At 42.2% G+C, this 26,273-nt stretch overlaps 1 protein-coding gene and 1 long non-coding RNA gene across 2 annotated transcripts in view; one reads left to right on the forward strand and one right to left on the reverse strand.

Moving 5' to 3' along the window:
• Positions 1-26,273, reverse strand: part of LOC136440493 (DNA-dependent protein kinase catalytic subunit-like) — a 63,008-nt gene that overhangs the window by 8,850 nt on the left and 27,885 nt on the right. Inside the window, exons 44-78 of the mRNA XM_066436543.1 lie at positions 25,831-25,895; positions 25,336-25,438; positions 24,791-24,918; positions 24,099-24,310; positions 23,847-23,974; positions 23,259-23,437; positions 22,593-22,761; positions 22,078-22,143; positions 21,726-21,798; positions 21,279-21,379; positions 20,862-20,939; positions 20,394-20,528; positions 19,810-20,073; positions 18,886-19,037; positions 18,370-18,507; positions 17,914-18,025; positions 13,340-13,464; positions 12,692-12,841; positions 11,124-11,297; positions 10,601-10,696; positions 9,965-10,175; positions 8,250-8,442; positions 7,532-7,747; positions 6,880-6,995; positions 6,170-6,301; positions 5,570-5,749; positions 5,027-5,114; positions 4,333-4,456; positions 3,676-3,814; positions 3,149-3,226; positions 2,644-2,880; positions 2,123-2,221; positions 1,461-1,681; positions 889-1,087; positions 341-470 (exon numbers count right to left, since the gene is read on the reverse strand). Coding sequence (XP_066292640.1) covers positions 341-470; positions 889-1,087; positions 1,461-1,681; positions 2,123-2,221; positions 2,644-2,880; positions 3,149-3,226; positions 3,676-3,814; positions 4,333-4,456; positions 5,027-5,114; positions 5,570-5,749; positions 6,170-6,301; positions 6,880-6,995; positions 7,532-7,747; positions 8,250-8,442; positions 9,965-10,175; positions 10,601-10,696; positions 11,124-11,297; positions 12,692-12,841; positions 13,340-13,464; positions 17,914-18,025; positions 18,370-18,507; positions 18,886-19,037; positions 19,810-20,073; positions 20,394-20,528; positions 20,862-20,939; positions 21,279-21,379; positions 21,726-21,798; positions 22,078-22,143; positions 22,593-22,761; positions 23,259-23,437; positions 23,847-23,974; positions 24,099-24,310; positions 24,791-24,918; positions 25,336-25,438; positions 25,831-25,895 — 5,011 coding nt within the window. The remainder of the gene's footprint in view (positions 1-340; positions 471-888; positions 1,088-1,460; positions 1,682-2,122; positions 2,222-2,643; positions 2,881-3,148; positions 3,227-3,675; positions 3,815-4,332; positions 4,457-5,026; positions 5,115-5,569; positions 5,750-6,169; positions 6,302-6,879; positions 6,996-7,531; positions 7,748-8,249; positions 8,443-9,964; positions 10,176-10,600; positions 10,697-11,123; positions 11,298-12,691; positions 12,842-13,339; positions 13,465-17,913; positions 18,026-18,369; positions 18,508-18,885; positions 19,038-19,809; positions 20,074-20,393; positions 20,529-20,861; positions 20,940-21,278; positions 21,380-21,725; positions 21,799-22,077; positions 22,144-22,592; positions 22,762-23,258; positions 23,438-23,846; positions 23,975-24,098; positions 24,311-24,790; positions 24,919-25,335; positions 25,439-25,830; positions 25,896-26,273) is intronic.
• On the forward strand, positions 14,442-15,914 carry LOC136440949 (uncharacterized). The gene is made up of 2 exons (XR_010756735.1): positions 14,442-14,815; positions 15,237-15,914. It is a non-coding gene; the product is annotated as an uncharacterized lncRNA (long non-coding RNA).

Here is a 26,273-nt window from a genome sequence, read left to right on the forward strand (position 1 = left end):
GTCAGCAATAGGGGAGAAAAAAGACTAGGAAATATAAAAGCAACAACTTGAAACAACTTTTCATTCTCAGAAACAGAAAGCAGCAAAGGCGAAAACTTGGTGCTTAACTATGAAATGTCTTAAGTTTTACATAAAATAGTATTGTTTTGGTCTCACCTGTCTATGCGTGTTTCATTTCCAATAAATACCATAAAGAATTTCCAAACATCGTTTACCTCTTACTGCTTTTGTCTGTTGGATTAGAGGGTTTGCAAAGCAGTTTGGCTGAAAGATTAACCGTAATCTCTGATCGACAATTTCTGTTGAATTCTGTTCATACGTTGAATGAGTAAGTCCTCACCGAGTTGCTCGAACGTTGTGAGGACGTTGTTGAGTCTGTCGGCGCCTGTCAGGAGGGAGGCTTTCCTCTGGTGCAGCCGTGCGTAGCTGTGCGTCCACCTCAGACGCAGGGGGTCGTCCTCCGTAAACTCCTGAGCAGCAAAAAAATACAACATGCGTCACCTTGCATCCTACTACCAAACAACATTTCTAAATACATACATGCATCAAGGGGGCGTAGAGATATAGTAACAGTTGTAATCAACCGCAACACCCCTGTAGGTGAACTTCCTTCATGGAGGGAGGTTACAACAAGAAAAGGTTGAAGAAGAATTTTTGTAGACATTTCTGGTCGTCAGGTAGATCACAGTCTAACCGATAACAACACTTACAGGTACCAACAACTTTTATACAAAGAAAAACTTGTTGTCTACATCAAGATGTTGACATTACAAGAATGAAATCTGCAGCCAGACACTGACACATGATTACACAATACTTTTATTAATAAATGTAATAAGAGAGTCAATTGTCCATAATGTCAGTCTGCAAGCGTTAAGGGTAACTTACCTTTAGTGTGTTCTTCAGGTGTTTCAGAGCTACGGGGAAGTTGGCCTGTTCCCGTGCGCTGTCTGCCAGCTTGAGTCTCAGTAGGAACTGCTCCCTCTGCGCCCTCCGGCTGAAGGGCTCCCCTCCCGCGTCCGTGTCCACAACCCCGCGGGCTGCCATCCGCTCAAACTTGTCATTCAGCTTGTCCAGGTACAGACATCTGGGGAGAGAAGGGTCAACTATGGCCTGAATGCATGTAAATGTATCTACATGGGATGAAGAAAAAGATACTTGAATGGAAAAAAGCCACAACAATCATTATTCTAAATGGAACAAACTTTTCAGATCACAAATGAGGTCACACATAAAGAAAAAAAAAGTTTATCATAACAAATCGATCTCTAAATTTCAGCATCAATCTATCATTATGTCTATTTCATCGTTAACACCAATCGATTGTTTGCCTTCTTTGGAGTAAAATACCAAGTTAAATTGTTGTGTATTGACATTACTACATGTGACAATAATGTCAATACACAACAATGTATTACCTTAGATTTATATAAAATTCCCATTATTGGTTGAAACCCCACCTGTTGGCGATGATGTCGTCCCAGACGGAGATGGGGTCCATCCGGTTGTCGGGGTAACGGCTGGACCACTTCTCCAGCAGCCGGTTCACCGGCCAGGCCGTCTCAAAGTTTCCGTCGTTGGAGACGACGTCCAGAAACTCCTGCATCTCGGTGAGTTTCTGCAGGGACTGCAGTTTCGCCGCCCGGCTGTTGGTCATAAGGCGGTCCATCCCAGACCACTCCTGGGAACACACAATAACACAGCAGTCAGAATGCATGTATATATGTGTGTGTGTGTGTGTGTGTGTGTGTGTGTGTGTGTGTGTGTGGATGTGTGGTTGGATGTGTTTGTGTGTGTCCATGTATGTGTGTGCCTTTTTTGTGTGTATACGTGTGTGTGTGGATGTGTGCCTGTGTGTGTGTATGTATGTGTGTGTGTGTGTGTGTGTGTATGTATATATATGTGTGTGTGTCTGCATCCGTGTGTGTCTGCATCCGTGTGTGTCTGCATCCGTGTGTGTGTATGTGTGTGCTTGTGTATGTGTACGTGCCACACCAGACCACACTACACAACTGAAATAAAATAAAACAAACTCTATATTGAATATCAACTGTGTAAGCATCAGGTGAAACAGGGTCTGATTAGAAAGTTGATTTAGAACTAGGGGAACCAACAAGCATACCTGAAGGAAGGCGTCTGTGCAGTTCCCCAGGTAGTACTTTGCCCTGCCATAGTCGTCCTGGTACAGGTACAGCATGGCCAGCTCCTCACAGTATCGGGACTGGAACATAAGAAACAATCTATAACTCATTGTATACAATGTACATGATTACAAGACATACAGTAAAGAACAACAATCAAACATATAAAAAAAACCATAGTCCTCATAGTAACAGGACTTGGTTTGGACTTGACTCGTGCAGTCAGCAAAATACGTCAATCATTAAGCACAGGTAGTACCCTAACATTGTTAGTTCATACACTATATTGTGTTCAACTTGTAGTTTCTGCATGCAGCTGTCGTGCTGTCAGCAGTGATTCATCTGCAGCCAGCTCATTAAACCAATAACTAATTGCTAGTAAACAAGATCTACTTTGCCTCTAGTAAAGCACAGTCCACAAAGTTGAGCAGTGATTAGTCTGTAGCTTACTCAATAACCCAATAACTAACTAGTTCAACCAGTAACTAACTACATAAATTACCTCTAGCAAAGCTTTTCTATCAGGTTTCTGCATCGCGCTGTCCACAAAGTTGAGCAGTGATTGGTCCATTTCTCCCTCCAGCAGTAGCTTCAACTTTGACCTGAGGGCAAAGGGCAGGTAGTGCTCCTGGAAGTAGGTGTCGCCCCACATCTTGTCCAGGTCAGGGGGCGAATCCTCATCGATGTTCACAGTTGAGACCTCATAAAGGTTCTTCCATTGGGTTAGGTGGTCGTAGCACTGATGGGGGTGAGGTATGGGTTGAGCGTTTTCACTCACTTCTTTTGTACAAGTAAATGAATTACTAGTCAAACATAATTTCTAATAGTCTTTTTTGCCTGTGTAATACTGGTCGTAGCACTGTGATGGGGGGGGGGGAGGCAGAGAGGTGACTGTGTTGAATATTCTTACTCACTTCCTTCGTACAAGACTGGTAGAACTTTTACAAAGTTACTTACAAATCTGATTAACATTAACTAGGCAATAAACAGATAGTAATTGTATTCACCTGCAGCCTGGAGTCGTCCCACAGATCTTCCTCCACGGCTAGGGGCTGGGGGTCCGCCCAGTCAGTCTGCTGCATGGCCTGGACCAGGGGAAACAAACAGATGTTTTACAGTTTGTGACAATGTTATATTTGTTCAACACCTTTGATTCTTTAGAAACTGTCAGGATAAGGCCTAATAGTAAGTTCTCTCTCCAATTTATGCACACTTCAGAAAACAACTGGCCAGGAGTAGAACTACTCCTTTTATTCCTTTTTTAATCTAGGACACATTCAGTCACTGTCTACAGGACCCTGGCTGACCTACTTCTATCTATCTTGAGACCTTTGAGGGCCATATCAAACCATTTCAAGTGAAACCGTCAAAGAAACCTTTTGAAACCAGAGGACTGACTCAGACCCCTGTAAAGCAGAAAACCTGAGCTAGAGGGAGTTTCTTCCTGATGCCTCAAGAAACCATCCCAAGAAACCACAAGGGTCTGAAGAAGATTAAATTGTGATTAAGTAAACTATGTTCCAAGTGTTCCCACCTGGTTGTAGAGCTCCACAACTTTCTTGAAGTCTCCCCTGGCTTCTGCCTCAAGCGCCTCGTACGTGACTGTCTGGGTTCCGACCTTCCGGCCGAAGATTCCTCGCAAGACGTCAAAGTCTCCCAACGACTTGTACATTCTGTGCATTCGAAACAATTAAACAATATTCAATGACACATTTTTAATCATATACTAGCATTGATTCAATTTGTTATGCAAGTTCATCCTGGTCTTACTCCAAATTACAATGCATACACATAACAGGTGACACTTCCTGGACATTCTATTTCCGGACAACATGTGATTTTTCTGCTACTTTTAGCCAGTATCGTTAACATTTTCTACACATGACAAAGATAGTGATAACACATAAATATAACACTGATTAGTCCACAGGGACTAGGTCAAGTCAGAGGAATTCTGCAAATGATAATCTATGCAGAATTTTGCAGATATCTATGCAGAATTCTGTAATAGGTAATGTTTTCAAAATTCTGCAGGCAGACACAGAAGTCTGCACAGATTTCTGAAACCATAACACAGAATTCTACGGCCAAATGCAGAATTCTGCAAAAATTTCAGATAACCCAAAAAAATGATCTGGCCTGAAGACAAGGAGGCTTTGAAGTGAAGAACAAAGAAAGCAGGTGTGCTCACCTGGCCAGTTCTATCCAGGTGGCTGTCTCAGCCGACACAGGTGCGCTGGCGGTCCTGGCTCGCTTGGACCTGGGCTCCTCCACACCTGCCTTCTGCACAAGCTGCTCCTCAAGGAGGACAATACCTGACAGGTGGTGGGCAAGGGAGTGTCTTAGATGTCATGATTAAAAATGATTTAACATCTTTGATTCAAACCAGTGTGGAACGACAGGACAGAGCTGCCTAAACAAGCGGTTTGAAGACTAGCTGCCTGCTGCCCACCTGCTTGTCAGGGCCCCAGAACAATAGAAGGGATGTCTTAGATGTCATGACTCCAAATTTCAATAATATTCTAGTTTCCAGGCAACAGGGGTCGTAGTAGACCAAGGACATCTTGGATGGAGTGTGCCAAGAAGGACATTAAGGTGTGCGGCCTCACCAGCATGGACCCGCTGGACAGAGCTGCTTGGAAGCACAGTGAGAAGACTAGCCGACTGCTGCCCACCCCTGTGTCAGGGCCCCACAACAATAGAATCAAATACAGGATACTCCTACTGCTATTATCTGTAACAGTAGTAACTACACAGTTACAGTAACTACTAGTCAAGGAGTTCTACAACAACTAAAAATTCAGCTATATTCTACAAGGAATGATATCTGCAGTACAGGAACATTCAAGGAGAACAATGAGAACCCTAATCCGATAAAGCCTCACCTATTGGCTGCTGCAGACTGACCACTCCAGTCTGCTGGATCACGCTCGCATCAGGGCTCAGCTTCCGGGGCTCGTGGTAACAAATTTCCTGGAAAACAAACAGGAAGACCAAAAATAGAATAACACACATGTAGTCACACCTGCATGAGGACCACCTTCCTAGTGGATAATGTTGACAATCATGTTTATTTGGTTCTCCCTTGAATTATTTACAACCCCTGCAATTACAACTTTTTCTGCAAACTGCAGGTTGGTATTTCAAGCCTGAAATTTGCATTCAACTTCCAGGAAAAAAATTCCAGGGAAAAGGATGCCAGGAAATGAATTCCAGGAAACATTTCCAGTAAATAACTTAAAGTAACATTCCAGGAAAAATTCTGGTAGATGAATAACATTCCAGGAAAAAAGGGATAAATTCCTGGAAAAATTCTGGGAAATGAATTCCGGGAAATGAATTCTGGGAAATAAATTCCGGGAAAAGAATTCCAGGAAATAAATTCCGGGAAGTTATTCCTGTATATAAACCATCTGGCATGGACCCACCTGTAGGGATGAAATGAAGGGTGGGAAGTACTTCTCGCTGTTGCTGAGCGCCGTGTTTAAGAACCGGCTGATCTGCTCCGTCAGTTCCTCCGCCTCCCGCTCCGTCTTCACGTTCTCCATCTCCTCAAAGATTCCGCGGAACAAGGAGCTGAATAGGAGCCTGGCCAGCATGCTGTCTCTCTGAAGTATGAATGAATAAATGAATGAATGGTTTTATCTAGATAGTAGTATCCAGTACTAGTATACACAACCCTAAAATCCAAGAAGTCAGTCAGTCAGCCAGCAGGCTGAATGAAAGATCAACATACCCGTGGATAAGATAAAATCATGAATTGTGGTTGAAATCGCAGCTCTGAACAAAAGACAAGGCTACAAAATTACATTAGATAGAAAAGGAGATTAATAATGAGCAACAACTTGTGATTCTACTATAAGACATAATCATGTGTGATTCAAGATGCCAGTGAGTTATCCTGAAGAAGATCAGAGGACTGGTCAAAATTTTTGGTAATTCCTCTACTTCTGTTGTATTGAACAACATTAAATCCTTCTCTACAAGCCTCAGAAAGCTGTACCAGCTGGCATGTAAAAGAAACCCACCTGTGCGAGTGCCTGTAGAGGAGCTATGATGTAGGAATATTTGATCTGTATATCCGGCAGGTCTCCCAGGCGGTACTGCCGGTACAACGTCACCAGGTTTCCCCGCTTGGCTCGTTGCTCCTTCACTCTCTCCTGCGGGAGAAAGTAAATTAAAAATATATGTTCAAAAGTTTACGTGACTCTGAACTAGTTTAACTTATTGTACAGCTTAAGTCTTCGGCAGGTTATAACAGAGGAAAGAGTAATGTACTATGATTTATCAAGTTATGGTAAATTCTTTACTATATTGTTCTCATTACCTCTATATTGTTTCATTTTGTTTATCATCCAACTTATTTAAAAAAAAAAAGATGGTAAATATATATTGTGCAGTATTTTTCAGTTACTGTAACAATGAAATTCCCCTAGCTACATGACTGTATTTTTTGAACAAGTGCAAATGGACCACGGCGTCATGTCCCATCCCAAGGACTACAATCTTTTCCAGTAGCATGCAACTCGAGAATAGTTTTCCCTAAATTTTCACCTTAGCTGCTGGTTTATGATTACAATATGCAAGCACAGTGTGATGCTTGGTGGCTGATATGGCAATGTTGTAGGCCCCTTAAACATAAAGTACATGTAACAAAATTCATATAAAGCATGGTCTAGACTGTTCACAAGTTAGGTACTTTCTCCTTTGTCTTTATACCATTTATTCTCCAACTCACTTCTCTCATTCTCTGCATCCTGATTTGTCGCCGGGCGTGGAAGGCCCTGGTTACGTCTTGGTCCTTCAGGAAACGTCTCTTCAGCCTCAGGATCTCCGATTGCTGCGAGTCGTCAGCTGAGAACACAAGAAGCACACTTTAAACCAACCTTACATCCTAAAAACTTCAGTATGTATGTCGTACAAACTTCTACACAAAGTCGATCACTATTAGTTAAAATATTGGGAATTTCATTAGCGAATCAGACTGGTCCAAGTGATCTATCTAAACAAAGCAACATGCCATCAAACTAGTTAAAGTTAAAAGATGAAGTTTTACTATCTTTTTACATTTTGTACTGTCTTAATTCTACATCTGTTTTCAGCTGCATGTGGGTTATATAAGGGCTGGCATAGCAAGACAAAAGTCCCTTTCTCAAAAAAAAAAGAAGAATTCCATTGATTCTAATTTCTTTGCTTCATCAATTCTACAATCAACAAACGCCCAATATTGCATTCTACTAGTGATTTGAGCCTGCAGAGCTAAAGTACATGATATTTGTAATTTCTGACATTATTTCTTTGGGAACGATAATCTTACAGTCAACAAAGTTAACACTTAATAGTACATCTACAGGTGAAATGAGTACCCCGGAGTACACCTCCCTTCTCACCTGCCCTTCCATCGGTCTGGTCCCTCCCTACACTCAGCCGGTCCGACCCAAACCCGGGTCCGACCGGTTTCAGCCGGCGCGCCCTGCCTGCCTTCTTACTGGCCTCGGTGGTGAAGAGGAGCGATGACTGGGTCTCCGTTCCCAGTGGGACGGAGTAGTCGGCAAACGTGTCCAGACTGGACTGGGTCAGCCAGTTGTACGCATTCTTCGGAGCCGCTGAGATAAAAAAAGGAGTTTGTCTATTAGATTATTTGTTAGTTAAATATGACATACCCAATAAATGGCAAGCAAAGTCGTCTTTGATTTGACTCTCAGGAAGGTGATTGAGGGCTGTTGGTGGTGAGGAGCAGCGACGACTGGGTCTCTGTTCCCAGCGGTATGGAGTAGTCCGCACATGTGTCCAGACTCGACTGGGTCAGCCAGTTGTACGCGTTTTTCGGAGCCACTGAGAGGACAAGGTTTAAATTTTCTTGTTATATTCAACGATGAAGGTTAGGCAACCAGGCAATAAAATATGCAAGGTAACAGTTACTTGTTCCGTTTGGTTCAGTCCTCGGTTTTCAGGTTATCAGAGAACTTAAGAAATGAAATTGCATAGCCATGAATTTATGATAAGCTTTAATACACGGTCAGATGCTTCACCTGTTGTTTGTATAGCTGTGAACTGTAAACTCAACGATTGCACAACAAAAAACAAACTTCAACAAAGATGCTTCACCTGTTGCCTGTGTGGCTGTGAACTGTAGAACATCTTGCGTTGCCCTCAGCTGACCTCCCAGCGACTCCTGGCCACCCTGGGACAGAGACTGGGCCTGGGACTGAGAGGAGCCCGGATGGCTCGACTGGGTCTCCAGAAACATGGGCGTCATGGCAACGTGACGCTGCTTCCAGGAATGGTCGATCTGAACATCCTATATTTGGGCAAAACAAACAAATGAGTGTCATGGCAACATTATGCTGCTTCCAGGAAAGACGAAATGAAAAAGGGTGCTACTGTAACAGCAGTGCTGGAATGGACATGTACTGAGGGAAAAAACAACGCAAACAAGAGTCTTAGGACCCAAAATCTCCATGAAACTTTTTTTTGTATTAAACCAGTTCCCCCCATTCTATATCGCTCAATAGTATGACCCCCGGCCACCTGCAGCTGTCGGGGGCTCAGGTTCCACAGTGACCCACTTTCGCTATCAACAGCTGTTAGAAGTGCCACAATGGCCAACACTGCAAATATAGATTTTCCCATTACTTAGGCAAATTAAGTCCAATTTGCATAATTTGCACTTCATTGTATACATCCCTCTCTAAGCTACCTGCCAAGTAAATAACATGAAAATCTGTCGCTCCTTTCTTCAGTTATTCTCCTTTGAAGATTTTAACAAATACGCCATTACAGTTCCAGTGACACATACCAGAGGGCCCAAAATCGACCTTGACCTTTCTCCTCCCCACACCTACCCACATAACAAATATCATTACAATTCATCTACACGTTCTATAGTTATGCTGATTTTACGCATCCGGTGACACATACATACACACACGGTGACACATTCATACACACACGCGCACACACACGCAAACACACTAACTTTGCATGACTTGCACTTCAGTGTGTACATCTCTGTCCAACCTACCTGCGTACCAAATAACATGAAAATCTGTTGTTCCTTTCTTCAGTTATTCCCCTTTAGAACATTTTTACAAATAGGCCATTGCAGTTCCAGGGACACAAACCAGGGGGCCCAAAATCGACCTTGACCATTCTCCTCCCAGCGCATACCCACATACCAAATATCATTACAATCCATTTACACGTTCTACAGTTATGCTGACTTTAAGCATCCGACGACACACATGCAAACGATTTACCTCCTTACTTATGCAAATTCGGTCTCATTTGCATAGTTTGCACTTAAGTGTGTACAACTTGGTCTAGCCTACCTGTGTACCAAAGAACATGACGATCTGTCGATCCACTCTTCAGTTCTTCTACATTGAAGATTTTAACAAATACGCCATTGCAGTTCCAGTCACACATGCCAGGGGGCCCAAAATCGACCTTGGCCTTTCTCCTCTTAACACCCACCCACATACCAAAAATCATTACAATCCATGTATAGGTTCTACAGTTATGGTGACTTTAAGCGTCCGGTGACACATACATACACACAAACACCAAACGCAAGCAAAACAGTATCTCCATGAAAAAGCCTGTTTTCATGGAGATAACAACTGTAGCAACGTCAACACAGATCTAAACATTTGATGAGGTAGGATAAACTTGGACGCTACTAATAACTTCAACTTGAAGGCACATTTAAGACTTCATCAAAATCTTCACAAGCATCTTGACAGTCATAGTCATACACCATTGGCAATCAAACGATATGAAAGACAACAATAAACAAAAGAAATCCTTGTCCTGTGTCTGACCTGAAACCTGCACTCGGACAGTGGATGCTGGAAGATTTCCCGCGAGAAGTCGGGACTGCGGGATGTCATCTCCAGCAGTAGGTTGGTGCAGTAGCTCAAGTACTGAGGCTCTGTCAGTGGGGAGTGCATGCACTCCAACATGGCCGCCAGTCGCTCCAACGTTCCCGTCGGCAGGCGGGTCTCGTGGCTCCAGAAGTTCTGCACAAGCAGCCTGGAGGAAAGGTTGTTTATTCGGCGAGATATTGCTCTGTGTGCTCTCTCTAGGCTCTTGTGGCTCCGGAAGTTTGGCACAAGCAAAGCAAATATAGCAAGGGTCAAAGTGTCAAGTGTCAAGACTCTTTGTAATTGTCAGACAGTCCCATGTCGGTAACTCGGATGTCACATGTCATCAGTCATTCAAGTCTGGTGTAACACCAAACAGTTACCGTGCTAGCTGATTATTACAGACTCATGATCAGATAAAGACATTAATACCTGACTGACCAGACTGAGGTAAGACACACTCAGACAGTTAGGTACATGTACATGTGGGTCATAATTCCTAACAAATGCTTGAGGTAAGACACAAACAGCTAGGTACATGTACATGTGGGTCATAATTCCTAACAAATGCTTGAGGTAAGACATGAGACTGACCTGAGATAAGACTCCTCATCAGACAGCCCCTGCAGCAGACAGTCCTTCGCTGTCCCGAGAACACGCCCTGCCGTCTCCTGCTGGGTCGCCTCTTCCCTGGGAGTAAACACCATCAACAAAATCAACCAATTAACACAAAATGATTAAGAAAGAGTCATAAAACAGTTGATCAGTACATTTAACTTGTGAAACATGACGAACTAAATTTTTGCCAGACTTTTAGTGGATACCATCCGCATTACCAAGAATGTCTGGCCCTAAAATAATTCAAATACAGCAACTAACAATACTGCTGTTGTCAGTGTTATGTTAGGTGTCATTTCTCCCAACACAGGAATGGTAGAGTCTAGGACCTAGGGGAGTAGGTAGCCCCAGGGCTGGTGTCTGTGGCTGGTGGGAGTTATGAGGGAGGGAGTCCAGAAAAGGGTGGCTGTGAAATCAGTGGAATAAATATAGTGTGTAGAGATCTTTGCATGTCTACCTGATGTTTTGAAAGGACCTTTTTTCTAACATCTTGACTGACCTGTAGTTGTCATATATCCACATCATGATGTCGTACATGGTCCGGCGGCACTCGGGGGCGGAGTGGGAGGCGAAGGCTGCGACAGACGGCAGCAGGTACAGCAGCTCCTCCACCTGCAGCTTCTGCAGCAGGGCGTACACTATCTGCAGCGCGATGGCCTGCAGCCCATCATCCCTGCAGGAAAAAATGCAGTGTCAGACATGTAAAAATACCTGCAGCTTCTGCGGCTGGGCGTACACTATCTGCAGCGCGATGGCCTGCAGCCCATCATCCCTGCAGGAAAAAAGCAGTGTCAGACATGTAAAAATACCTGCAGCTTCTGCGGCTGGGCGTACACTATCTGCAGCGCGATGGCCTGCAGCCCATCATCCCTGCAGCAAAAAAGCAGTGTCAGACATGTAAAAATACCTGCAGCTTCTGCGGCTGGGCGTACACTATCTGCAGCGCGATGGCCTGCAGCCCATCATCCCTGCAGGAAAAAATGCAGTGTCAGACATGTAAAAATACCTGCAGCTTCTGCGGCTGGGCGTACACTATCTGCAGCGCGATGGCCTGCAGCCCATCATCCCTGCAGGAAAAAATGCAGTGTCAGACATGTAAAAATACCTGCAGCTTCTGCGGCTGGGCGTACACTATCTGCAGCGCGATGGCCTGCAGCCCATCATCCCTACAGTTAAAACCACAGAAATTCAAACATGTAAAATACCCGCATCAGGGCGTAAACAATCTGCAGAGAGGTGGCCTTCCTCCCATCATCCCTGCAGGAAAAACTGCAGTCTTACACAATTGTAAAAATATTTACAGAAGTAGGTTCGACTGAATGCAGCCAGAGGCTGTTCCTACAACCTCTGAGCCGCAGAATACAGTGGATCATCATCATCATTTACAGAAGGGTGTAAACAATGTGAAGCGCATTACTCTGCAGCTGGCTGTCATGACCCTGAAGGAAAAAAATGCACAGCAGACATGTAAAAAACACAGCAGCATGCAGTAAAACAGCAGAAGATGCCTCAAGTACACATAGGATAGTTGCATTCGACTTTCAGCTAGCTGTGTCAAAGGTCAGGGCTCGAAATTCATTTTTGGAAATAGGTGCACTGGTGCACCCAACCTAAAAAATTAGGTGCACAGAAAATAATTTGGGTGCACCACATAGAATAAAGTTGAATGATACCAAAACATAAGCTTGACGCTACACTCTCTTAAGAACTTCAATCTGTGATTCTACCCAGATTTCAAATTTCAACCAAGCAGTACATCAAATAAAGTACAAAAGATTATATTGCTTTTACTGATACTTAAATTTCAAGAATATTCAGTATGCTAGTGTACAAGAGAACCTTGACCGTAAAGAGTACAAAAATATCTAGGTGCACCGGTGCACCCACAGTCAAAAATTAGGTGCACAGCTCCAATTTTGGGTGCACACAGGTGCACATGCACCCACTATTTCGAGCCCTGAAGGTACAATGTCATGTCCCGTAGCCTTCTGCATCACACCTGCAGCACGCAGGGTGAGAACCAAGGATATTTCAAATGATAGAAACAAAGTTCTGTTTGTGTCTTGCCTGTGAGTGAGCATCCCCAGGAAGTTCCTGGTCTTGAGTTCCAGGAAAAGGTTGTCGATGACATTGACGCGACCTCGGATGACCTCCAGGCAGTTTGTGCGGAAGACCCCGTGCAGCTTGGGCAGCATGAAGAGGAGCTTCGATACAAACCTGCGGGAAGACAACATGGCCGTCAGGAGATGTCAGGAGATGTCAACATCTTTAAAATTCTTTCCAAAGGTATGACAATATAAGGTTTTCTTGCCATCACCATTTGTAGTAGGATGATCTTCTTCTTGATCATCTGTCATCCTTCATCCTTCTATTTCCATCTAAAATTTTTAATCTATTAGAAACAGGATAAAAACTTGTCCCGGCCTCTACAAATACAGTTACAAGTCTTATTTAGGTTCCTTCTTTACATGTTCCATACTATCTAGTTATTGCCTATTGATACAAAATAGGCATGATAAAAAAATCATTTCAAGTTACTAAAAATATTCAGAGACTTTAAAAGGTAAAACACATACCTCCGAATTTCTGATGTCTACTGTACATCTACCTAGTCTCACGAGAACATGAGACTAGGTCGATTCAGCATTCAATCAGTTCAGCATTCACTTTGTACGTAAATCATGTATGGACACAATGGATATTCTCTCATCTCACCTGTCTGCAAAAGGTGGGTAGTGCAGGTGTATCTTGTGCACGCAGGTGAGAAACACGTCCTGTTTGTTCACCTGGTGGGGCAGCAGGTAACGTTCCACCTGCGTGTGGAAGCCTCCCTCAGTCACCTGCACAAACACAGGACAACAACATGCATCAATGAATGAATGAATGAATGAAGACCTTTATTGCACATTTCTGCCACACTTGGCTAAGTACACTACTAAAAATGATTTGTCTTGTTTTTTCTAGTTTTCTTGTTTTTACTTAATTCGTGGACAAATTTTCTTGAATGAAGAACTTCCTTGAAAATGATAAGAATAAATAAGAAAAGCACAACAGACCATTCCAAGAATCTTGTCTTGTAAATTCTCACAACAAGAAACATTTTCTTATTTTTCTTAAATAAAGAAATAATTTCTATAAAGGATTTTCTCTCATAAGAATTTTCTAGAAATTAAGTTAAAAGTTCTCGTTTTTCTTGAATGGAGAATCTATTTCTTGCCATGTATAAGAAAATACAGGAATTTTTCTCTCCCCTATCTTCTTTTTGTAAGAAAAAACAAGAATTCAAAATTATGAAAACAAGTAACAACTAGAATTTTGTTCTTGAGTGGTCTTGATTTTTGTATCAAGAAATTCTTGTTTTTCTTGGGATGTTTAAGAAAATAGAAGAATTTTCTTCTTGCCTTTCTTGAGGTATCCTGCTTAGAAAAACGAGAATTTTTAAGATATTTAAACTAGAAGACAAAGCTCGAGTCATAACTAGAATAATATTCTTGAATGTTATTGATTTTTGTATCCAGAAACTTTGAGAAAGAAATTCTTGTTTTTCTTGGGATGTTTAGTAAATAGAAGAATTTTCTTCTTGCCTTTCTTGAGGAATCCTGCTTAGAAAATCAAGAATTTTCAAGATATTTAAACTTGAAGACAAAGTTCGAGTCATAACTAGAATTATATTCTTGAATTTTCTTATTTTTCATATCAAGAAACTTTGAGCAAGGCAATTCTTGTTTTTCTTGATAATAATACTTGAAGAAATACAAGAAATACTTTGAAATTCTTATTTTAACGGTTGTTTCCTGGCTAAGATGAGGGCCTATTGCAAGAAATAGAAGCCAAGTTAAATTTTCTTTAAAAATCTTGATTGTTCTAGCAAATATCTGCATAAAATTTTGACCAATGGCAACACTTGCCATGTGATCTTTTCCTAACTCCTGATTGGTGGAATCGAATCCCACTGGCAGTTGGTGGAATCGAATCCCACTGGCAGTTGACAGTTAAGGGCCAAAGCTGTGAGAAGTTCATGCCTTCAAGTGCTGTTCACTTCTAGTTCTATTTGTATTAATTGAAGACTCAAGTCGGTTTCAAAGTCAAAACCCAGGTACAAGAGAACATAATACAAGATGGGGATCATGGTCTGAGGCTGCAGCAGATGCCAAATTTTGCACGGAAACACTGGATAGCAGTATGGAAAAGGTAAGTGCCCCCCTCCCCACCCGACTATATGAAAATCAGTTCAACTTTATTTATCTAAAAACTAAGTTAAAGGGCCCCTGGTTGGTTTAATCATCAAAAGCATCAAGCATTAGAGATAATGATAAGTAAAGCCTCTTTGGGTCCAACTCAAAACATCTTTTTGGCCGACGAATTAATAGATTTTAATCAAAAAGCGATCCGCACACATAGGAAGATTACATTCCACCGCTGAGGGGTGGACTATTTTAATTGTATTGTTTCTGGAAACATATATAAGGATAGGTTAAAGAATGATAAAACATATGATGTGCTTTGTGAAGAATTCATTTCAATTGGAACTTTCACTTCTAGAAGCTGGAAGTTAGTTAGCTCAACTCAGAAAGTAAAAATTAATGACATAGTCTTCATTTTTTTTCCCCAGATGTTGGAAGATCATTTGAATGCCAATGGGAATGCCAAGTCAACAGAAATGGGCTTGAACAAGTTGAAGGGTTTGGTTTCCGTAGTCGAAGATCATCATCCAAGTCAGATGAGGCTGCTCTATACCACCTTCCAAGACGATAAAGAATTATATATTATGAAATATATCATATGTAATAAATCATATAGCATGTTAATTACATAGCAGTTTGTAATCTCTATGTTCTTTCAGTTTCAGAAGGCTTTGTATTGAAATTTATTTTGGTATTTGTACAACAATACATGTATTGTATAATTATATATTATTATTATACCTATTTTTTTTTTTTTAAATACACTGTAAAGCTTTGCCAATGTCATTTTTTTACCATAGTCCACAATTTACAGAAATATTAAGCCATCAACATGTCATTTTAACTGTAACTCTTGGAGTGAGATTCTTCTTGTAAGAACATCAGTCTTATACTATAAGAGTAAGAAAACATTTCTAGGTAGCAAGAATTGTGTTCTTGAAGTAAGAAAAGTATTCTTGTTGTAAGAAGATTAATCTTAGAAGTCAGCTAACATTTCTTGACAGCAAGAATTGTGCTCTTGATATAAGAAAAGTATTCTTGTTGTAAGAAGATTAATCTTAGAAGTAAGAAAAAAATTCTTGGCAGCAAGAATTGTGCTCTTGATATAAGAAAAGTATTCTTGTTGTAAGAAGATTAATCTTAGAAGTAAGCAAACATTTCTTGACAGCAAGAATTGTGCTCTTGATGTAAGAAAAGTATCCTTGGTATAAGAATATTAATCTTAGAAGTAAGAAAAAAATTCTTGGCAGCAAGAATTGTGCTCTTGATATAAGAAAAGTATTCTTGTTGTAAGAAGATTAATCTTAGAAGTAAGCAAACATTTCTAGGCAGCAAGAATTCTGCTCTTAATGTAAGAAAAATATTCTTGGTGTAAGAATATTAATCTTAGAAGTAAGCAAACATTTCTTGGTAGCAAGAATTCTGATCTTGATATAAGAAAAATATTCTTGTTGTAAGAAGATCAATCATAGAAGTAAGAATACATTTCTTGGTAGCAAGAATTCTGCTCTTGATATAAGAAAAGTATTCTTGGAGTAAGACGATTAATCTTAGAAGTAAGCAAACATTTCTTGACAGCAAGAATTGTGCTCTTGATATAAGAAAAATATTCTTGGTGTAAGAATATTAATCTTAAAAGTAAGCAAACATTTCTTGGTAGCAAGAATTGTGCTCTTGATGTAAGAAGATTAATCTTAGAAGTAAGAAAACATTTCTTGGCAATAAACAATCTTCGCTCTTGATGTAAGAAAAGTGTGCTTATTGTAAGAAGATCTATCTTAGAAGTAAGAAAGCATTTTCTAGGCAGCAAGAATTATGTTCTCGAGGTGAGAAAAATATTCTTTGTTTAAGAAGATCAGCTCTAGAAGTAAGAAAGTATTTCTAGGCGATAACAATTTTTGCCCCTGAAGCGAGAAAAGGATTCTTGATGTAAGAAGATAAATCTTGATGTAAGAAAACATTTCTCAGCAATAAGCATGTTTGGTCTTGAAGTGAGGAAAATATTCTTAGTGTAAGAACTTACATCTTGAAAATAAGAAAGCAGTTCTAGGTCTTGAGAAGAGAAATGCATTCTTGTTATAAGAACATAAAACTTAAAGGGAAGAAAACCTTTCTTGGCAGTAAGAATTTTGGTCTTGAGATAAGAAAAAAAGTCTTGGTGTAAGAACCTAAATCTTTCACCCAAGGTCATTTTTATAAGAAAGATTATCTTACTACAAGAAAAAGTTCAGTAAGTAAAAAATTGCTTAATTCGTGGACAAAACCTTTTTCTTGAATACAGAAAAATTTGCTTGCATGAAGTAATATTTTTCTGTATGTAAGAAAAAACTAGAATACAAGAAATTGTATTTTTGGCAGTGTACAGGTCACAACAAAACAAAACAACAAGTACAGTTACCGGATACATAAGAATATGACTATCATTAGATAAATTCTACTTCTCCTCGCTTTTCGGTTATAGTAGATATAAAAGAACAGACGTGTTTTTCAATGGGAGGTTTGTCTAGTCGCATTAGGAATATGAATTTTTGTACCGTGCTTAAATGTGTGAAGTAGGGAAATAAGTTTTCTACAAGCTTATACAGTTCATTTCTTTCTTTGGTATATAATCCACATTCTACCACAAAATGACATTCGTTTTCTATTCTATTCAAATTACAATGTTTACATAATCGTTGTTCTAGAGGAGTGCGGGTATGTCTTCCAATGAAGGATCAACCACATGGAAGTGACTGGATGAAAAACAGCTTATGCCACGCTGATTCAAGTTCTTAGTTCTTGTATTCAAAAGGACAACTGCTGAACGGTGAACATGCCCATTGTCTTCATGATGCCCTCTTTATAAAATGCCAGCTGATGATGAACTTACAATGATTTGGTGTCCCTTGTTTTATGATACTAGGTAATTTTTTAATTGAAGCAAGATTTGAATATTTTATCATAATCTATTATGATATATTTCTGTCAGCACAGACATTGTTTTTAAGACCAAAGATCATTTGCTCACTATCAGTATTCTTTGTTGAAAAACATGTCCAAATCAAAGAAGATAGAATTAAAAACTGTAAGTTCTGACATGAGGGGTTGACATTTTTCCGCCTGTACCTTCTCCACATCTGCCATGTACTTCATGATCATCCCGATCACCTCGGCCGCGGCGGCGTAAACATCCTTGTACCGCGTCAGCTGGAGGTTTTTGGCAACGACCGAGAAAAACCTGTAAACACAAGCAACAAAATATGAAACATAAACAATGTTGCAGCTATGCTGTTAACCAATATCAATATTGTACAAGAGAAGCCTGTCAAAAATTTGTAGCTGATTATATGACAAGCAGCAAGCAATATTCTTTAATTCAGTGACTATGAAAGTCTATTTCATACATGTACACAATACTGCTCTCAATGTCAATGTTTTTGATAAAGTAGATCTGTGATTATCATTTTGTTCCTCTTGACATGAATTACTAGTATATGTAAACAAGTATGACCAATTGTTTTCAGTGTTGTGCTTTATGAGCTAAGTGAATTTAAAAAAATAATCTTGGCCCGTGGTACGTACTGTTCCCTGTCGATGTTCCCGGACGTGGCAGGGTTGAACGGAGGCAGCTGATTGGTCAGCACCACGCCCAGCAGCTGGATCCCCACGGCATTAGCCTTACTGTTTGGGTCGGAGCCGCACAGCTGGTCGTGGATCACCCTGGAAACAGGCATGGTGACCATGATTTCTGACCTATTCTCTAGCCCCTGACCCCTAACCTTTAACCCTATCCCAGCAGCTGGATCCCCACGGCATTAGCCTGTTTGGGTCGGAGCCGCACAGCTGGTCATGGATCACCCTGGAAACAACAGGCATGGCAACCATGACCCATGAAATGCACTCTTAACCCTAACTCCTAACCCCTGATGCCTTTTAACATCTAGAATAACTCAGTATACTAAACACTTACATGCCACTTGAGACATAACTCTTCTTCTTTATGATTTATCATTGCTCGCAAAGATTAGATTAAGAATGTACGCAATGCCTGCCTCCTTAGCAAATTTGCACACACCAAAAAAACAAAAAAAAACTTACTTGGTGGGGACCTCTATCCTGCCCTTCCAGCACTCCACCACAGTCTTGATGAGCTCCAGGTTGTTGCGCATCACGGCGCGGTTCTGATGGAAGGCGTTGGACATCAGGAACTGTAGCAGTCGGCTGGTCAGGGCACGGCCCATCGAGGAGTCCTGCAGGGAAATAAGACGGGAAAATAAGACGTCTTAAGTTTTATGATGAGGTTCTTGTGGAAGGCATTGGACATCAGGAACTGGAGCAGTCGGCTGGTCAGGGCACTGCCCATTGATGAGTCCTGGCGAGAAATAAGACGTGAAAACAAGAAGTCTTAACATCCACAGGAACAGCCACAGCTGCCCATGACAGCATGGTGACCTTACCTCAGGAACAGCTACAGGAGCCCAGGACAGCATGGTGACCTTACCTCAGGAACAGCTACAGCTGCCCAGGACAGCATGGTGACCTTACCTCAGGAATAGCTACAGGTGCCCAGGACAGCATGGTGACCTTACCTCAGGAACAGCTACAGGAGCCCAGGACAGCATGGTGACCTTACCTCAGGAACAGCTACAGGAGCCCAGGACAGCATGGTGACCTTGCCTCAGGAACAGCTACAGGAGCCCAGGACAGCATGGTGACCTTACCTCAGGAACAGCTACAGGAGCCCAGGACAGCATGGTGACCTTACCTCAGGAACAGCTACAGGAGCCCAGGACAGCATGGTGACCTTACCCCTGGAACAGCTACAGCTGCCCAGGATAGCATGGTGACCTTACCTCAGGAACAGCTACAGCAGCCCAGGATTGCATGGTGACCTTACCTCAGAAACAGCATGGTGACCTTACCTCAGGAACAGCATAGTGACTTTACCTCAGAAACAGCATGGTGACTTGACCTCAGGAACAGCATGGTGACCTTAACTCAGGAACAGCATGGTGATCTTACCTCAGGAACAGCTACAGGAGCCCAGGACAGCATGGTGACCAGCAGGTCCACGATGAAGTAGTTGATGCCCTCGCCGCTGGCCTCCCCCCGCACGATCATCTCCATGAGCGGGGACAGCCAGAGGCGTGCGTACGGATGGAACACCTCCTCGTTGTTCACGACCAGCTTGGCGAGGAAGAGCTTCACGTTCTTGTGGGTAGAAGAGCCCCCTAGCTTCTTGTTGAGGCATGACATCCACGGAGGCATGTCTTTTGGAGCTGCTCCCTGTAGAGCATGGACCAAAAAAATTAGGTAAGAGCAAAAAGATCAATCTAGAACCAAAGCTGGACATCTTTCACCTACATTGTGGACGTGACTGAAAATATGCACAAGTTGCATTGAATTTTTTATGTCAGTGTGTACATGAAGATAGTCTCTTCGGAAAGTCACCTTTAATAAAAAGGTGGAAAAAAAGGCAGAAACAATGACATGGTGGACATGTCCCACCCCAATTGACCACCCCTGCACCCACACCAAACCCAACCCTACTCCCAGCCTACCCCCACCCCATACCCCAACCAGAGACCTCCTATCCCCACCCCCACCTGCTTTACTTGTGGAGTGATGTTGTTCCTGGCCATGTGCTGTAACACAGCAGACATGGTGGACATGCACTCGTGTTGGTTCAACTCGTCCATCTCCATTTCTAGGAAGTCTCCATGGATGTTCACAGAAGAATCCTGGGGGAAGAAATAAGAGCATTTATTTTCCTATTCTTTAATTTCATCTCAAAGTCACTTAGACAGCAAGGTAACATGGGGTGATTCATAGTCTGAATTCAAGTCGAGGAGCGAATGACACAATACAAGCACTGATAAAATTAGCAGGAAAATCACAAGAAAATATGAAATGAATTATCAATATCATATGAAATCGACTAAGAACTGAATAATCTACACTGTACTTAGACAGAAGAGGTAAGATTTGAAGACCCACCTTGTGATACAAACAGTAGAATCACATGATAATTATTAAATATTTGACCCCATCACCCCGGCCTGCCCTACCTGTACCTGTTTCTGTCTTGCTTGGAGGCCTGATGAGGAGCCCTGACTGGCCTGGGAATGTCTCTCTTGGGAGTTGCTGAAAGTCTGGAAACAAAATGAAACATATATAAGATTCTAATAACTGAAATAGCTGATTATCACGAGTAAGTACACAGTCAGATATTTGCAGCTGCATTTCTTCACTTTTGCCTAAATCATTCTGTTCCGGGAGCTATCCAACTCACCTGGATTTAACACACCTGTTAGAAGTTATCTCACCTGAGAGTCCCACTTGTGAAGTCAAACTTACTGATGTCAAAACACACACCTGTTCTTTTATGTCACCTGTGTTATCATCTCACCTGTGTTCTGCTGGTGAAGTCAAACTGACAGTTGTACTAAGAACACACCTGTGCTGTTGTCATACCTGTGTAATTGTCTCACCTGAGATCGCTTCACCTGAGTTCCGCTGGTGAAGTCGAACTGACTGATGTCCTCGCTGAGACTGCTGCCTGCCAGGTAAGACTGCATGTAGCGGGAGGTCCCTGGGGGAAACACGACATCAGTGTTTTATTTGAATGTCAAACCTTCCTCATGGATCTGGCTGAGCGAACCAACCCGTCTTACCAGATCCTGATGATATTACAGGCAGAACTTTCATTAGTCAAACCTGTACAAGTGAACAGTTCTGTATAAGGACCACCTGGCCATACTGTGATCACTTTTGGGTGGTCCCTTAGATAATATTTCCCATTAATGCAAGCATTGAAAATCTTACTATAATTAATATTATAGTGACCACTTGTTAGTCGTCTTCTTTGGCAGTTTTGACTGTACTGTCACAGTAGCCTTGTAACATACAGCCATGTTTCCCTGAGAGAGTTTCCTTACCTGCTTCAGGAGAGTCCTGACCTCTGACCTCCTGTCTGATGGACACAAACTGTTTCTTCCTGCTGACTGGAGCCTGGGAGGGGGCAAAGAGAATCACGACCATTAAACTCGTCTGGCAATTCTCACAGCTGGGTGATGAAAATACTAACTTCAAGTTAATATGTCTTTGGTGATTACTGCACTACTGAGGACTTGATTTAGTGTTACAATTAATACCTGTGATTCATGCAGCGATTTCGGATATAAGAGGTTATATACAGCTTTCATCTGATTCACAATTATCATAACTGAATAAAATACACTATAAAGTGGTAAGCAATGTGAAAATAGCTGCAGTAAAAACAAAGCTTACTGAAAATTCTGCATCAAACTGGTAGAGTTTGTTCGAGTCCACCAAGTTGTCCAACAGGAACTGGCCCTGGAGGGAGGCAAATAGAAGAAAGTTTAGACTGCAACCACACACATGTACATAGTGATGTCTTTAGATTGTTTCTGGCTGTTTGGATAGAGTTTTATTATTTGCATAAATGTGTACAGAAAGTCTATCTATATAGTCTGTGTAACCGAAATTCACAGATTTTGGGGCATTATTGTTTCAAATGGCATCTGTCCAGTAATTGTAGAAGGAACAGATTTGTAAAGTTGTGTTTTTCTTTCTTGAAGGAAAACTATCATGATCTCATGGTTTTTCTACAGCATGAAATTACTGTTATATTGTATATGTTGTAAAACTTACACTGAAAGGATTGTGAAAGTGCCTGTACCTTGAGTTTGCAGTATGCTGAACCTCAACGTATTACAGGAAGTAACTTTGCAGTGTTTCCCTGTAAAATCGAACCCAACATTTTCCAGGAAGTGTCTGTATACCTTTGCAGTGTTTTCCTGGAAGAGGAATGCGGTGTAGAACTTCATGTCTGTCTGTGTGCAGGAGATGATGGCTATGAGGGCGTTATACGCCGCGCAGTGGAACTCCCGCCGCAGATCCAGGAGCCCCGTTTCCCCTCGCAGATCCTCGCTCTTTGCAGCATGCCCAAATCTGAGGAGGGAAAGTATCAATCAATCAATCAATCAATGATCAATCAATCAACCACCGACATCATAATTGATGCATAGGGGTCGTAGACAGTGTCCTCCACTATCTCATAAACTCAAAAGGATTGTTCATATTGACTCAAAGTTTGTGAAAACTTTTTAAAAATCTTCCCCTATATCTATACACAAAATGCCCACTTTTCCCTCTCAGATCCTCCCTCTATGCAGCATGCCCAAATCTGGACAGGAAAAATGTATTAAAAACATGATTTATATTGAATTTAAGCTTGTTAAGACTCGAAAAAATCTACCCCCATATTCAATCATGAAAATTCCAGTTTCCAGATCCTTAGCCTTTGGGGCATGCCTGAATCTGGGTTGGGTAAAATGTCTCGATGAACTAAAGAAATAACAGACTGAGTGTGAATTTCATCCATCAAAAAGACCTAAGACTTTCATGACTACTACCTGACTCGTAAAGTACCAATTCCCCGTCCTCACTTTGTGATGGCGGTGGTCAGCTCGTTCCCGACCTTGACCTCCTCGCCCTTGTAGGCGCGCACGATGCGGGAGGTGGGGGCGTTGACCTCCTCCTTCGGCAGGCGGGAGTACATGGTCTCCAGCAGCTCAAAGCAGCACAGCTTGTTCGTCAGCTGGGTCCGCAGGGAAGATTCTCCGGACTGGAGGATAGGGAGAAAGTTCAGGCTGTTATCAAGGTAAACTGTGGCAGGCGGGAGTACATGGTCACCAGCAGCTCAAAGCAGCACAGCTTGTTGGTCAGCTGGGTCCGCAGGGAGGATTCACCCGCCTGTAGGGAACATGTAGGAAAAGGTTTACCAGCCTGGAGGATGGGGCAAAATTACAAGCTATCATCAACTATGATAGGTAAACTTCACAAAGTCCATGTCACAGGAGACAATGTGTACTTGGTGTTAGACCACACAAGCAAGGAAGCCTCACCAGCCTGGAGGGTAGGGTAAAAGTTCAGGCTGTAGTATATGTACTAGACTACGAATAATTCTGTCAGTGCGTTGGAGTGAACCAGGCGTAACATCGGCAGACACACGACAAACAAACAAACAAACACACCTTAGTCTGAGGGGTGCCGACGATGTCCATGATCTCCCGGATGTGGTCAGTGAAGAACTCTGTCAGTGCTGCGGGGTGAACCAGGCGTAACATCGGCAGACACACAACAAACAAACAAACAAACACACCTTAGTCTGAGGGGTGCCGACGATGTCCATGATCTCCCGGATGTGGTCAGTGAAGAACTCTGTCAGTGCTGCGGGGTGAACCAGGCGTAACATCGGCAGACACACAACAAACAAACAAACAAACACACCTTAGTCTGAGGGATGCCGATGATGTCCATGATCTCCCGGATGTGGTCGGTGAAGAACTCTGTCAGCGCGGTGGGGTGAACCAGGCGTAACATCGGCAGACACACACGCTCAAGCGCAGAGCGTCGGATCTCGTTGGGAAAACTGCCCTCCCGACGGAATATTCCGTACGGAATGTCCAGAGCTGGCTTCTGTCTGTCTGCTCCCATGCTGGATTGGAAGGGAGATGTTGCATTATTTTTGTTAGCAAATTTATCTAATTTGCTTCCATTTAGCTAACTTTGTAAGCTGGAGGGTAAAAACACAAGAATGAGTTGCCGGTGATGATGGAAAAACATAAGTTTGACTTAATAGGTTATTCTTCCACTGTAGAATAGTTAACATTCCAACATGTAAAGGCAGTGGAACAAATAAAAGAAAACTGTTTTCAACTGTACAGTTACTGTAGAATCTGATCTAGAATGCAGATTAAATAGATGGCAATGATGAAAGACCTTCCAAAACAATTTGGTAGAATTTAGAGCAACACACCATTAGCAGTAACAGATTATCAAGCTTCCTAAAAACCCTCTCTTTCCTTCTGACTAACATTAAAAAATACAAAAACAGACAATTATATATTTTTCAAATCTACTCTTCCCAAAGCAACTACTCAGACTAAGAAGCCTACTGCGTTTTGACTGTCCTCACCCCTTGATGAACCTCGACAGTGAAGTCTGTATGTCATCCTCCATCACATGTCTGGCCTCGCGACACATCACACTGATTAGCAGCTCCAGCAGGGTCAAACTGCTGGACAGCTCCAGAGCACTCAGCAGCTGGGGCGTAACATAGGGGAATAGTCACCATTAGTGGCAACAAGCAGTTTCATACTGAACAGCAGCTCAAGTAGGGTCAAACTGCTGGACAGCTCGAGAGCATACAGCAGCTATAAGGTAACAGATGGGAATACTATTCATCATTGGTGGCAAAGAGGAGTTTCACACTGATCAGCAGCTCCAGCAGCATCAAACTGCTGGACAGCTCCAGAGCACTCAGCAGCTATAAGATAACACATGGGAAATTTCACGTAAGTGGCAACAAGCAGTTTCACACTGATCAGCAGCCAGCAGCTCCAGTAGCATCCAACTGCTGGGAGCTCCAGAACACACAGCAGATGGCAATTTACACATGGGAATAATCAAATATCATACAAGTCATGTAAGCTAAAACATCAAGAAAAAATCTCTTGTTACCTTGGTAACGGCACCGATGTAGTCGTTGTACTTGGAGCTGCCGGCGGGGAACTCAGCAGACTTGAGAGGAAAATTGTAGGCAACCATCCTGTCCAGTCTAGCCCTGCAACAGGGGAAACAAGCCATCAATCAATCAACAACCCTGTCCAGTCTGGCCCTGGGGAAACAATTCATGGTTACCAATCATTTGATCAATCCATCAATTACATCTGTTGACATCTCTCTCCAAGACGTTCTGGCCCTGGAACTGGGACACAATTCAAGTAGCTAAAACTCACCTGGGCTGAGAAGGGGGAGAGTTTTCCAGTGTATCGTAAAATAAATGAGGACTGCAATCTTCAGAAGCTACTGTCAAGTATATGCTTCACAAACTGCATGTTTAAGCTCAGAAACAGTTACAGACTGTAGTTTTTGCAGGCTTTCAAGAGTCAAAACCTGCACATGTGTGACACAGAGGGCCAGGACAGATCATGCCTCTAGAAGTGGTGTACTTACTTGAGTTCTGCCAGCTGAGTCGATGGCAGGACGGTGAAAAATGGCAGCAGGTCCAGAACCTGGCTCTGGGGAGCACAAAAAAAAACATGTAATCAACACTTTATAGACTTATTCTATGGCATGAACCTGGGTTCTAGCCAGCACCCGTCATGCCATGGAATTTGTTTTCATACTATGGAAGATATTTTAGACCATTCTGTCAACCTTGATGGACAAAAATCCATGTCAACATTTGAATAAATTGATGCAAGTTTGTACAAGGTGACAGAAAGAAGAACACTCTTCATTATCCCAATTCCCATTATCATCATAGCTCAGCGCAACTTCATTTGCTTCCCGCAGGTCCGTGTCTGTGCAGGTAGATGTGGAGAGTCTGCAGCTGTTCATCAGCTGTTCATTGACGGAAAGATACTACATCTTTCTGTCAATGGGAATTGGGAAAA

Source organism: Branchiostoma lanceolatum, chromosome 8 (assembly GCF_035083965.1).
Source record: "Branchiostoma lanceolatum isolate klBraLanc5 chromosome 8, klBraLanc5.hap2, whole genome shotgun sequence".
Taxonomy (NCBI): domain Eukaryota; kingdom Metazoa; phylum Chordata; class Leptocardii; order Amphioxiformes; family Branchiostomatidae; genus Branchiostoma; species Branchiostoma lanceolatum.